This window comes from Ips typographus, linkage group LG2 (assembly GCF_016097725.1).
Source record: "Ips typographus isolate SLU linkage group LG2, UJ_Ityp_2.0, whole genome shotgun sequence".
In the NCBI taxonomy this organism is placed as follows: Eukaryota; Metazoa; Arthropoda; class Insecta; order Coleoptera; family Curculionidae; genus Ips; species Ips typographus.
Genome location: NC_138423.1, coordinates 20,209,376 through 20,223,955, shown reverse-complemented (window position 1 = coordinate 20,223,955; position 14,580 = coordinate 20,209,376). Strand labels below are relative to the sequence as shown.

At 33.7% G+C, this 14,580-nt stretch overlaps 3 protein-coding genes across 3 annotated transcripts; 2 read left to right on the top strand and 1 right to left on the bottom strand.

The window, feature by feature from the left end:
• The first annotated feature begins 316 nt into the window (after window positions 1–316).
• On the top strand, window positions 317–1,900 carry LOC145725277 (uncharacterized). The gene is made up of 2 exons (XM_081973971.1): window positions 317–475; window positions 1,143–1,900. Exons 1-2 carry the CDS (start codon window positions 464–466, stop codon window positions 1,797–1,799), a joined length of 669 nt encoding a protein of 222 aa, XP_081830097.1. The 5' UTR covers window positions 317–463; the 3' UTR covers window positions 1,800–1,900.
• Window positions 1,901–4,475: 2,575 nt separating this feature from the next.
• On the top strand, window positions 4,476–6,705 carry LOC145725275 (uncharacterized). The gene is made up of 2 exons (XM_081973970.1): window positions 4,476–4,623; window positions 6,213–6,705. Exons 1-2 carry the CDS (start codon window positions 4,612–4,614, stop codon window positions 6,621–6,623), a joined length of 423 nt encoding a protein of 140 aa, XP_081830096.1. The 5' UTR covers window positions 4,476–4,611; the 3' UTR covers window positions 6,624–6,705.
• A 1,140-nt stretch (window positions 6,706–7,845) lies between these two features.
• Window positions 7,846–14,248, bottom strand: LOC145725270 (integrin alpha-PS3-like). The gene is made up of 21 exons (XM_081973964.1): window positions 13,998–14,248; window positions 13,655–13,758; window positions 13,509–13,594; window positions 12,373–12,493; window positions 11,313–11,398; window positions 11,217–11,259; window positions 11,014–11,109; window positions 10,875–10,960; window positions 10,603–10,818; window positions 10,441–10,543; window positions 10,190–10,384; window positions 9,838–10,133; window positions 9,610–9,782; window positions 9,360–9,555; window positions 9,050–9,207; window positions 8,816–8,996; window positions 8,530–8,761; window positions 8,392–8,473; window positions 8,205–8,331; window positions 8,087–8,146; window positions 7,846–8,038 (listed from the first exon to the last, which is right to left on the bottom strand). Exons 1-21 carry the CDS (start codon window positions 14,231–14,233, stop codon window positions 7,973–7,975), a joined length of 2,943 nt encoding a protein of 980 aa, XP_081830090.1. The 5' UTR covers window positions 14,234–14,248; the 3' UTR covers window positions 7,846–7,972.
• Window positions 14,249–14,580: the final 332 nt, after the last annotated feature.

The window sequence follows — 14,580 nt, the reverse complement described above, 5'->3', positions numbered from 1 at the left end:
TAGATACTTGAAGAACGTCTGAAGTAACCTTAAGCAGGAAAATAATCAAAAAGCGGTTGTTACGTGGCCTTCCAGTGCTGTAGTACTCACGAAGTAAACGCAAAAAAAATCAAAATTGTGAATACTCGATCCATTGTTATTCATAAAACATAAGAATATATCCGGTTGCAGTTGGAAAAATGCAATAAATTCAATGGAAAACGTTTAGGTCCGTGATCGCGTTACGTCCATATTTTTTTAACAATTACCGACAAACCTTGGCCACGCCACTGGCCATGTACTGATATTCGAGTTTCAAACGATTTTTTCGCGATCAAGTTATGAAATTCAGCATATGTCATAAAAGTAAAGCACACAGGAATCGAACTGAACTGCTTTGCCACCACTTTTAGTTAATAATTATTATAAATAGTCCAGCGATGGAAGGATTCAGTATCAGTTCATTCAGATAACTTGCCTAAAAATGAAGTTTTTGGTAAGTAGTCGTAGTTCTAGTGCCTTGTATCTAACATTTTACATAACCCCTTTATAAGGCATTCAATATTGATTTAATGGAGTGGTTTGTCCTGATTGTGTCAAGAAACCGGCTTTGTTTATGTCGAACTGTTGAAGAACATGGTTTTTCATGCAATTTATGTGTTTTTCGTACTTAAGTGCACAATATAAGTCAATTAATTTTCTTATAAGAAACTGAGTAATTAGTGGTATTAACGCAGGTCAGAGTGGGTGTCTAATATAATTTCTTGTAATAAGTAAGTTTTCTGTTATCATCTTTTTTAAGAGTTTCTACAAGCTGAAGTTTTTTCAGTTTCAAGAAATTTTGATTTTTTTCTTTTATCCAATTTTCACTGTGCTATTACCACGCAGTAATACAAAATGAATGAAAACTCTCAAATAAACAGAAAATCAAATATTGTGCCTCTTCATGAGGAAACATGTTTTTTGAACTTTAGTTTTGTACACGAATAGAAAAAAAGTCATTAAAATGTTTCTTAAACCAATGTTATAACTTGCTTTATACAGGTCTTAAGTTTATTTTTTACTTTGTAGTGAATATACATTATTTATTTTGTTTTGGAGGCACTAACCTCTCTTGAAAGACTCTTTACAACCAATCAAAACTAACTAGAATTATTTTGCAGATTGTTTTCGTAGCCGCCTTGGCCATCGTTGCCGCCAAAGAAGAAGAAGAGAAGAAGCAAACTAAACGTGGGCTTCTAGACCTAGGCTACGGCATCTCAGACAGCTCCATCATCTCCGGTCACTCAGACTTAGGCAGCTTAGGCTATGGATATGGTTCTTCCCTGTCTCTAGGTTCTCCCATCCTCAAAACCATCGCCCCCGCCCCAATCATCAAAAGCTACGCCACTCTACCAGCTCCCGCCATTTCCTACGCTGCTCCAGCTCCAATCATCAAGTCGGCTCCAATTTTGTCCGCCCCAATAAGCTATGCCGCCCCAGCTCCGGTTTACAGCAAAAGCTTATTGAGCTACGCCGCTCCTACCCAGTATCTCAGCAAAAGTGTGCTGTCTCCTTTGAGTTACGCCGCCCCATCTTTGAGCTATTCCGACCAACTTCCTCTGTCCTACTCCTCACCCATTTTAACTAAAAGCTATGCCGCCCCCGCTTTGAGCTACGCCGCCCCCGCTATAAGCTACGGAGCTCCGACTTTGAGCTACGCATCTTCCGCTCCTCTTCTGACCAAAACCATCTCCAGTTACGCAGCTCCGGCTCCGATTTACGCTAAAAGCTACGGAGCTCCATTGAGTCTAGGATTGGGTGGCTCTAAATTGTGGTAATTGATTGGATTATAACAAGTATTAATGTATATACGGTAACTGTACTTTTTTTATTTATTTTGTAATGTGATAGTAAATAAAAGTTCTGTTAGTATTTGAAATTTGTGTTTAATTTTTCTGGTACAAAACTGTAGGATGTAATGAAATTGAAAGAGATGCAAAATCTTATTTGGAAAAATTCCAAATACACTAACTTTCTAACTTTTCTAGATTGTTAATGACTTTCAGTACAGTTTGACTGAAATAAGGTGGTTTCTGAAAAATCCTCAGGACGTCCCTAGATTTTAAGGTCAATTTACTATCTACAAAGCAAATTTCAGAACCGCAATCTCCAAATTTCTTAAATATTGACAGATTGAATTTTAACTGAATTTCTTTAATTTTCAATGGTATTTATCATAGTTCGACTAAAATAAAGGTTGGTTACAGAAAAATGCAGTACCTCCCTTGATTGCAAGGTCAATTTACTGTTTGCCCAGTAAATTTCATGACAGTAAACCTCCTAATTTCTGAAATATTGACTGAAATTGTATTTCATTGCATTTTAACTGAATTTCTTTCATTTTCAATGGTATTTATCACAGTTTGAGAAGTAGGGGTTGTTTACAAAAAAAAATGCGGTATGTCCCTGGATTTTACCTTTAATTTACTACTTACACAGCAAATTTTGCGATCGTAACCCCAAGCTTTCTGAAATACTGAATCAAATTGTGTTTTATAGCATTTTAATTAAATTTTCTTCGTTTTCAACGGTATTTATCACAGTTTGACTAAAGTAAGGGTTGGTTACAGAAAAATGCAGTACCTCCCTGGATTGTAAGGTCAATTTATTGTTTGCCCAGCAAATTTCATGGCAGTAAACCTCCGAATTTCTGAAATATTTACTGAAATTGTATTTCATTGCATTTTAACTGAATTTCTTTCATTTTTAATGGTATTTATCACAGTTTGAGAAGTAGGGGTTGTTTACAAAAAAAATGCGGTATGTCCCTGGATTTTAACTTTAATTTACTACTTACACAGTAAATTTTACGATCGTAACCCCAAGCTTTCTGAAATACTGACTCAAATTGTGTTTCATTGCATTTTAACTGAATTTCCTTCATTTTCAATGGTAAGATTTTCTGTTATTTTTCAGTTTTCTGTTTTAACTATCTTTACTTTCCCTAATAATTCAAAAAAAAAATTATTGCAATGATATGACAAAAACCACCAGAGCTTGCTGGTTAAGTGTAGTTTAGACAATTACTTTTTACACTCGTTCTGTCACATGCAAAACCAAACTGAACTTAGACTCGATTTTACGACAGTATCTGAGGGTTAAAACCCAATTTATAGATAATCATCCAATCAACCGTATTTTGCAAAAAAAAAGAAACCAGCAGGCTCTAGTCAGTCAAACCTAACCTGAATTTTAATTTCCTACTTGTTGTACGTCAAGTAAAGCTTTCTTGATAATGTCTCAGAATCGCTAAATCATTTTGTTGAGGTCGGACCTGAAATAGCAGAAAAGATATAGTCGCCCAGATTATAACAAATGTTCTTACAGAGACGTTAAGTTAGTACCGATAAGAATCTTTGCTATACAGTGAATAACTCAGAAAGTAATTATAACTATTATTACTGTATGTATGAAAAAACGGTATTTATTGAACTGCGGGGCTATTGCATAAAATTCAAACACATCTTGTACCTATTTATAGTAATTATTGTTAAGCAATTGGGTAATTTAAGATTTTTTGATTTGACTGATGAATTATCTTGGTGGTTTGTATTACTAAAGACAGTACATAGAAAAAGGCAAAACAAGCTTTTACACACAAAAATAGACAAAACTGCATATTTTGTGAAAAAAAAAACGTTGGGTGTCAAAATAACCACTTAAAAATCTGGAAAATGACTAAAAAATCTCTTAGACTGTGCTATAGAATAGCAAAAAAGTTGGTAGTTACACACATTACCGGTTACTATACAAAAAAAACAGTTTTTAACTAAAATTGTAGTTTAGCGTAACCATTGCCACGCACATTTTATTTACATTATGCAGCATTTATGCATTTTTGCAACAGCCCTTTTTGTCCTAGTTTTTTTTTAATGTAAATTTAATTTTTTTTTGTCTTTGTATAAGTTAAAGTGATTGTGATTACGCATTTATAAAAACCTAAAGTATTATGTTATTTTGCTATTAACTTTGCTATTGGCAAAGTCCATTATTGGTAGTAATCAGGGTAACTTTATCACATTTATGGTATAAACCACTATGAGCTAATGGGTTTAAAGGTGTAAACTGTGATTTTTGAGCCAGAAAAGTAAAAGTGAACGATGATAATAAATCGCTTTACCTGAATACAAAACAACCAGGAATACAAGGTTTATATAGTACGTGTGCATAAGTTTGTCCATGCAAACTCAATGAATACCTTTAACACGCACTAACTGTCTATAAACCTCTAACAGATACTTCACTCTAGAACATGTTTGTTCTAGTCTCAAAACGGCGTACATAAACACAAGTTTACGTACTGGCATAGAAATGGTCTAAATATGGACAAGACGACGTACTAAAAACATTTTCATCACACTGTGTGCGAATATTATAGACCAGATCTACTAAAATGCAACAACTCCATTTTAAGGAAAAAATCGCTTAATTCTTTGGCAAGAACCATATACATTACCCTACCACTTGGTGGCTATATAAGCCAACTGACAACCATTCAGGATACGCAGTTCTCAACAATTAAACCAGATCTGGTCTTTAAAGTAGATTTAACACTGTGATTTGTGCCAAATTGTGAAAAACAGTCCAACCATGAAATCCCTAGTAAGTTGAGTTATACTAGAAAACACTAACCAAATAATTACTTCTAACGTTTTTGTTTCTGAAATTGTTGATTACCTAATACGTACTAGACAAAGTACAACTTTCCGCATGTTGCCCACTCGCCAACGCAGTTAAAGGGCAAAAAAGACGCTTTTCGCATGTGTTAGGTACAACATTTTACTAGTATCAATTTTCATTAAATTCTCTGTTTACAAAGCTGATTAAAAGTGTTGTCTTAATTAACAAATCAAATATACAGTTATTATTTTTAGATTTAAATGTATATTTTTGAAAAATAAAATGGGTGAGACAAAGTCCACCACAGTACCAGAGTAGGAAAACGATATAAGAAATACTATAACTGCATTAGAAAATCGCGGAAATCATAATGGATAATTAACATAACGATTTAACAGTTTTACATTATATAGAATGATCCATTCTCACAAGTTTAGAAAGTAACTCTTCTAATTACCTAAACCAATCAATTGTAAAAATGTCTTTTTTTAAACGTCAATATCTCAAAAACAGACATTGGCTATGATACATAAAAAATATTTGAAATCGATGTTTTGACAAGTGCTTGACATTATGATCAGATTCTGGCAATTCAGAAAAAATACTGTAAATTTTCTGATTGAAACTATGCGGTCAAATAATTAACAGAGTTTGCTATTGAGTAAAATATAAACAATAATCACTCTGTACACACCAAATTTGACTTCACAAGCTTTTTAAATTGTTTTGTATTATTCAATGTTTCATCACATCCCTGACAATTTTGAAGTCACAAATAAACCCTTTCAATTGTTTTTTCTATTGGTTTACTGAAATCTAAGACGTGCAAAAATCTTACAGGGTGGCCCAAAACTTTTTACAGCTTCTTTGTTTTGTGTTCTATTACCTGTCGAAGAAATTAATTAAGTAATAAAATAATTAGTGAATATCTGTTTATTTAGTGAAGATTTCTCGTCATTTCAGAGATTTGGTTGTATTCAGACCAACTTGAACTTCTTTTGAGAGTTGAAAATCTCCAAGCAAAGATTCTTGGTTAGGTTAAACAAAGCAGTTCAGTTTTAGGACTGCAAAATTGAGATTGCTTTGATTCAAGACTAGATACTAGTTTTATCTTAACATAGAATTTCATCATAAAGTTTGCCATTTGTGCAAAAATTATTTTCGTATTCATTATTGCAACACAAAACCACTTTTACACAATATATAGATATTGTAGATAGGATAATGGCCACCCATAAACCTCTGTCAAGTCTTAAATAGCCCAAGCCAAGCCTGATGTTAATCATCAGTGAAAAAAAAATTTGACAACTCGAGCGAATATAAGCAACTGACCCAATTAACCACACAACCTACGTAAATGCAGCAATGCTAAAAATACCAGTTTTAAATTATGCGCCGTATATCCAGTCAAAAGAAAATTGATTGCAAAGTAGGAAAATACAGCAGTATTACCGCAATAACCTGTAGAATTCCCGTTTAGGCAGTAAGGTGGTTTATTGCTCTCGTAAAATTCTGATTTTATTATACTTGTCTATTAAACCTTGTACTAAAATGTGGTAATCAAATTGCAGATTGTTTTTGCTGGTTTATTTGTCGTTTCTTTGGCGGCTCCTGAAGAATCGACGAAAACTAAACGAGGACTGTTGGAATTGGAACACGCTCCAGCATTGCTTCCAGCCCCCATTCTAACCAAGAGCTACTCCACTCCCATCATCCAGTCTGCTCCAGTCATCACCAAAGTGTTCGACGCCCCTCCACTACCCATATGGAGAGGAATTGAGCCTTCCTTAATCTCTGGACCTTTGATCACTAAAGGATGGGGACCTAACATTCTAGGAGCTAAAACTCTTTTGCCAGCTCCCATCATCAAAACCGCACCTTTGTACACCACTTCCATTATTTCTAAACCGATTTTGGCCCCAGCCCCTATTATTTCTTATGCCCCCAAATTGGCTCCCATTTCTTTGGGACACGGATGGTAAAACACTTTCACTATTTCTGTACATATACTTTTTTTGTTTCAAATTGTGATGATCTTAGGAAATAAATCATGAAAAAATTTAATATTTTGTTTTCTTTTCTAATCCTAGAAAAAAGTGTCCTACAAGTGCTTTAGGAAGGATACTCATATAAAAAATGTTATTCCTATGAAAACTGACTAATAGTTACACCTAGAGATAGTACAAGGTATCTCTCTATGAAGAATTTACGGAAAACGGTCAAATATCTAGAATTTTCTGTTACAAATATTCTCAGAATATTCTCTTTGCAACAATTCAGGAAATGGGATTGTGGACAATCACAAACCGAAAAAATCAGTTTTTCAAACTCTTAACACGACGTCGAAAAACACAAGAAACCTTTAATTCGGGTAGTTGGAAAAACGTGACGAACTGAACTAGCTATGACGTTTAATGACAGGCTTTTAGTCACCTGACACCTGTCAAAACTCGTTAAAAACAATACTGTAAAATGTCAAATCGAACCGCGTCTCTTTCATGCCGCACATTGTTATGTGTAAGTCTGTGGAGTCGAAATTAGCAGTTGTGACGTTAATTGACAGTTTAAGACGTTAAATTTGACAGTATAAATTACACAGTTAAGTGATGTAAGTACCAAAGTGTTTCTTAACGTCAGAACTGACAAATTTGACACCATGGAACTTTAAACACAACTTTCAGTGTAATTTCTCAAATTAGCAACTATTTCTAATTTTAGAGCTTCAAGTCCCTGATGAACGAGTTATGACAGTTGTCACGTGACGTAAGAAAAATATAGGAGTGTTCCTCAAGGTCACAACTGTCAATTTTGACTCCACAGACCTGTAACACAATTTACAGTGCAATTTCTCAAAGAACCACATTTAATAATATCATATAAGCACAGTTAATGTCATATAGACATATCTTATACTTTCAGGTAACTGGTGAGTGAGTTTTGACAGTTATGACAGCTGTCACGTGACTCAAGCAAAGTATTTAAGTGTTTCTTAACGCCTCAACTGTCAAATTTGGCGCCATCGAGCTACTATGTGGTTCCTCCAAGGGTTCCCCTAAAAAACACATTTACTTGGTTTTTTATAATTTCAAAATTCTATTGCATGAATTGTTGCTTTTGATGCGCATTTATTAGTCTTTTCTTCATTGTTTTCTTGAATTCCTTTAAAATTTCTTAAATTCTGTAGGCATTTTCTGCAAAAATACATTTCACATCAACTTCATTTATTTTTAAACTTAGCAAAAAGTAGGAGAAGACTAGACTATTTTATTCAGTTTTTACACAAATTCTTCAGATGTGTAGAATATCACAATTTTTCAAAAAATATAAATCATTAAAGATATTCATGGTTGTAATTCGTCTCGCCCGCTCCGTCCACAACCAAATCGTAAGCTGCTGGCTAAAATTAAATATCAAAAATAAATACTCAACTTTCAACTCAACTTACTGATAATAAAGTTTTTTCTTGCTCCAACTTCTCTTTGTAAATTCTGTCAAAGAAATGGCACTGGAATTTTAAAAATGCATTAAAATATTGATGTATTTGAAGTGTGGTATTAAATTACCTTGTACAAACCGTAACTTAGCAAAATTAACAGAAGGATACCTCCAATTGCAGCCACCAAGTACACCCACAGTGGAACGTAGTTTTCCAGGTGGACAAAGATCAAAAACAATATCGATTTCTCCACCCTATTTTTTACAAATTAAAAGTGTTGTATAAGTAAGTATGGGAAAAAAACTAAAAATTACCTTCCAGTTGATGAAGTTTGATACGCCACAGGAATATAAGCGATTAAATCCTCACTGGAAAGGCTTTCCTTATGTTTTAATCCTAGAAATTTATTAAAAGTAAAATTAAAATTGTTTGGAAAACTAATCTAACCTAACCTAGTAGTTTGAAGTTTATGACACTCCTAACCGTGAACACAGCAAATTGACTGGAACTTTCCAAGTATTCCCCTTCACAAGAATATTTAACACAAGTTCGGCCCTGGTCGCATTTCAGTGCAATAGTCCGGTTTTCAGAAAAATTGACACCGATGGTTGAATTACCATCATCATTTGTTCCTGTAGCTTCAACACTGCTTTGGCATCCCATTCTAATATTTCCCACTGTACCCTAAACAATTTTCATTCAGGGATTTAAGAATATTTCAGTCAAATAAAACCTCACTTCAATTTCAGTAATAGTAAAAATATTTTCTCCATTATACTCTTCTAATGGAAGCCAAATGTCCACATTTATGAAAAGTGGAGAAGGTCCGTTTTTACCTAAAGTAAACTGATAAGTCACGTCAAAGTTTTCTACCAATGATTGGGATAATTCCAGTTCTGCATATTCAGGCGTGGATTTCCTATGGAAAAAAGGAAAATAGTAAGTCTATCAAGACGGATTTCTGCAGCTTACCCATTGATAAAAGGAGTGTTTTCCAAGGCAACAGGTAAATCAAGTGAAACACGACTTTCAGCAGCAGGATTGTTTTTACCCAAAGAGTTTACTTCGGCGTAAAATGCAATTAATTCAGTATCGGGTTTGACATTTTTTACGTCGAGTACGAATTTTCTCTACAACGAATAGTATAGCAAATGATTTGAAGTAGAAAAATGTTATGAAAATATTTCCAATCACAAACTACAAATTTACGCAAATGCTGTTAGTTTTAGTTTAACTGTCATAATATATTAGAGACATAATTTGGCACAACTTCTCAACTTACCTCGCTAGAACCTTTCAGAATTTCACTAATCAAACAACTATAATTCCCCTCAGTTTGAACGCAATCTTTTGTATTTCTCAGATCAAAACCTGAAGGAATAACTAGCAGTACACGACACTGATATGCTGGTTCTCCATTATTGTTCACTGACACGACTAGACTAACGTCTTTGTCTGCCCCCAAAACGAAATTCTCCCTGAATTGATTTTACATAAAATACACAAAATACATCAAAACCAGTACTACAGACCTGTCTAATTTCAATAGCAGGGACAAATCAGTTAGGCAAATATCGTCATTGCCACACTCGTGACTATATGGTACTGACAGTTCTACAGACTTATCGCCGTGTGCCACAATGTTCTCACTCACCACATTCAAATTTAAAACAATCGAAAACGGAAATATATCTGTAGATGACTTCTACAATAGTATATGTGTTTGACATATTTTGGACTAAAATTTTTGTGTTACTAACTTTTAATGATATAAGATAATCCTTGCAGCTGTTAGATTCTACTTGAACTGATCGACGATCCTCAATTTTTCTTTCCACGGATCTGTAATCGAGTTCAATGGAAATATTGAAATCCACCTGCGTCACTGTTTTAGTTGAACTTCGTTTCGTAGTGACTAGGCATAATTGAATGTTGAACTCTTTGATGTCACTAGTTATGGAAGGAATAGAGGAAAATAGAGTGGTACGGTAGTCAACAACGCTGTAGGCTTTGACAATGAACACCTGGTCAGTCTTGTAGGCTCCTATAGCTATATCTACGTAAACAAATTGTTTGAGTATATACAATACTTAATTTCCAGATTAACCGTACCGTTATGTCCATTTCCATCAATATCATTCCCTCTGGATAAACCTAAACCAAATCCTTTAGGACTTGGACCACCAATCATTTTGAAATCAGAAGGAACAATCTTTTGGCTATATTTACTCAACAATCCTCCTTTAGAGCCCATATAAACGTACACAGCCCCTATACCATTTTCATAAGGGGCTGACACCGCTATATCTGCTCATAAAAAGGAATAGACAATCTTCTAAGGGAAAGGATTACACGTTTATTACCATTAAACCCATCTAAATCTAAATCGCCGAGTGTAACTAAAGCAGTTCCAAATCGAGCCCCAGCACTAGAAGATCCAGTCAATTTGGTTAGGTATGTAAATGACTGTTTCAACATTATCCAGACTTTTATATAACGATCACAAAAGAGTGGCAAAAACTTACTTTGCCATTCAAGCCTTTGTAAACGTATACAGCCCCTTCATCCCAAGTTTTTCCACCAGCGGTTGGAGCTCCGATCATAATGTCAGCAAGATCATCATTATCCACGTCACTGACTAACAGGGTGGCACCAAAATAGGCTCCCACTTCCTCACCATCAAAGCTGGCCACAATGTGCATTTTTTCTTTTTCTCTAATATTGTAATAGTACAATGTAACCTAAAATATTACATTTTTGTTAGTGAGTTGCAGTAATTTCTTGTTGAAGTAAAGACCTTTCCTCTTAAATCATTAGCCCGTGGAGCTCCTGCTAAGTACCATACATCTGACTTTTGAAACTTGGCAACTTTAACCGCATAACCTAAAGTAATCATAAAATAATGCTACAAATTAAAAATCTGCCTGTAGGTATACCAAAATATGTGTCTTCATCAAGAAAAGAAGGAAATCGTCTACTAGGCATCAAGTGGGAGATCACTCCATCACGTGATGTGAGCGATATGGTAGCGCCTGAAAGAAAATTTAAACCACATTCTGATATACTACTTTTCAATTTGGTATTTCTACCAAATAAAAACAAGAAATACTAAAATTGTATAAAACTATAGCATTCTTACCATTGAACTTCTTTGCTCCAGGCACCCCAAATAATATTTCATTCTGTAAAAGTATTATATTTAAATTAAAAGTAGAATAGAAATTATCATCATCACCTCTGAGTAGTAGGAAACATCAAACCCTAGCATGGCAAAGGCAAAGTCATAGTAAGACTCCTTGGAAGAGCTAATATCCGGATAATCTAAAACAATTTACAAGTGTGCTATGTTATAAGTGAATACGTCTACATGTGCAGTATTTGAAAAAATCACAGCACTGTTTCTAGTTTGTGATTGGTCAAGAAAAAGCAGCAAGGCTTAGGCTTTACTCCTAGGCAGGTGCTGTGACTTACGCAAATGCTGCACATGCAGACTTATGACGTTTTCGATTGGCAAGTTTAGTGCGAAAGTAATGTATCTATATCCTGCTCTATCAAATGGCATTGAAACAGTATGACAATACACTGGTTCTGCACTAGACATGCTAATAGAAAACGCCATTAGTACTAGCATAACTCTGACAGTGTGTATACAGATGTGGTAAAACTAGAACTGGCCATAGAAAAACCGTGTAGTTGACAGAGAAACATAGATAATTACATGCGGGAGACATAGACAGAAAACCTAATAAAATATCTAGTAGTCAAAAACTACCTCAAAGAAATGTTGCCAAAAACTCAACTGAATTCATCAACTGGATTAGTTACTTAATTTTGTTATTGGCACTGTTTTGGCAAGCAAGTTTTTAAACAAATGTACACCGAAAACAAATTAAACAGGACACCTATCGCAAATACATTATCAGTCACAAAATTATTTTTGCAAGTAATCTAGTTGACGAATTCAGGGAAACGTTTGACAACATCGCAGCAAAATGCCTACTTGGGCTTTTTTTAGGTTTTCTGTCTTTGTCTCGCGCATGCATTGATGATTTCCTAAAGGACAGTTTTAGTTTTACCACATCTGTGTGATTAGTCCATATAACCTGTTGTCTGATTGATATTATCTACAATTACACGTTCTTCCAACCATTCGTTTGAAAAATGCGTTACGCATTGAGGAAAGTTCTGTGACTATACTAAAATCAATCAAACAATGTGTATAATAAATTCTCTGAATAGTGATTATTTCAAATTTTAGATTATATTCGTTGTTAATAAAAATAAGTTTTGATTACCAATGGTGTTCAGAAAAGGCTTGATTTCCTGGTAATTTTCTGAATTGTTCTTCATATGAACGCAATATCCTTTAAGACGTGGGACTCTACCATCTGCAGTAAAATGTCGAGGGGCGCATGCCTAAAAATTGTTGTATTTAAAAATAAAAGGTAAAGAAATTTCTTGTCAGTACATCAATTATGCCGTTTTTATAATTTCTTGTTTTGATAATTACTTATTTTAAATTAAAATAAACACAGACATTGCCATCAATGAAGAACTGTTCTTTTTCTATAAAAATACGAAACTTATAAAGTAGAAAAATGACAACTTTCTCTAAATTTAAAAGTAATTTTAAAATGATTAAGGGCGCATTGTACCGAAGTATTTAAAATTATTTTAGAATCTCTTTAGGCTAAGTGAGTTTAGACTGTAACAGGTCAGATGCAAATGTGCCACAGTCAAATCAAGTGCTCTTAAATATGTCGGTACAACCGGCCATAGAACATCGTTATATTCTTAATTGAATTGTACAAACAAGTTAAATTTTGTTGTTCTGAGAGTATAGTGTTGCCATTTTAAACAGACGTGATATAAATATATGAATAAACAAATTTTTATTTTTGTGGTTTTAACCACACATAGACTTAATATCAAGCGTTTATTAATTATTTCCGTCGACCACGTATTAACAGCTTTTTTAATGGACGATAACGGATACAAAATTGTTCATTAATGAGTCCCATTAATGCATGATTTTTCAATTGTTTTACTTTAATGCACGATTTTATCAAAGGCAACCAAATAGGTCTCATAGTATAGTTCCATTCTACTTTATTTGTATTAAACAGAGAGAAATAGACGCATATTATTCAGTTGACATCCACCATTAACGACAGAACCAACTGTCACTGTCATTGTCAAGGGTGCCTATGATTTCGGTTTGCCGTATTGTCTATACAACTGACAATTAGTTTTTTTCAAACTTTTTAGAATAATAAACATTTATTATTAACTACAGTCGACGGAAAAATGTTGTAACCAACTCTTATATTAATGATCGATTAATAATCTCAATTTAATTAATTAAACCATTTTGATTATTAATCGCTTTCATTAATACACTCGTTGGTTAAATAACTATTAATACTCTTACCACAAATGAACCTCCTGTAATGTCGCTCCCATCCAAACTGGCTCCAAAAAAGTTTCCATTTACTATGTGAGTGTCTATTATATTACCTAACCAACATACATTAATTAACTGCATGGGAATCTATTTTTTGCATTTCTATTACATACCAATTGGATATTGAAGACAACTGGACTCATGTTGCAAATCGCATTTATAAATATTTCCTCCACCATTGGAAGTATTACTATTCTTGGGAGCTCCAACTATTAATCTACCACAAAATCAATAGTATAATAGTTAACATATCAAATTTTATAAGCGTGTAAGTTAATAGGTATTGGAAAAATTCAACAACTGCTATTACTCATAAATTACTCATCAACATAAAAAAGGGAAATGTTTTATAAATACTATAAATGTTTATAGTATTATTCATTATTCGGTAAATAACTAATTGTAATTCATACTTGACAGTTTGCACCCATAAAAGTATCTAAAAGAAAAACTTACAAAGTACCACCTTCACCGCTCTGCAGTAACAAACTATACGAAAAATAACTGTTTTTGTAAGCTTCCCCACCGATCACTATAACACTTTCACTATTAAAAATATAACATTCCGATTGAAAAAATGACACCATACAGTTAACAAACGTATAAACGAAAAAATGAGTTAAACCATTCATGTTAAATAAGTGCAGTTCGTATAACGTCCTACTGATGAATGATAATCTTTCGGCGTACATACCATTATATTATACAGAAAGAAACAATTATGATTACTGTATGACTCATTACTTGTAGTATAGCTTTATCAGAAATGTAATAAAAATGCATTCAAATATTACACACGCACCCTGTATATGTGATCCAATTTTCGAAACTATATGAAATCTAATCAAGTTGATCAATTAAGGTTTTCCGGAGATTTTTGGAGAGTTTCAGTATTCGAGTTCTACAGGTCTTTAAATTTGGATGGAGATTTGAATGGAAAGACAACAACAAAACAAACGATCTGGACAGTTTTGCAGACCTCAGACCGTTAATTTTATATGGATAATTTTAAAATGTCCATACCTTAGAACAAAACGAC

Coding starts and splice junctions, on each gene's coding strand:
- LOC145725270 (XM_081973964.1), bottom strand. CDS start 14,233: ATGTACGCCGAAAGATTATCATTCATCAGTAGGACGTTATACGAACTG. Junction 11,399..12,372: donor GCCTTTTCTGAACACCATTG/GTAATCAAAACT, acceptor AAATTGTTTTAG/ATTATCCGGATATTAGCTCT. Junction 8,332..8,391: donor CAAACTTCATCAACTGGAAG/GTAATTTTTAGT, acceptor TGTAAAAAATAG/GGTGGAGAAATCGATATTGT.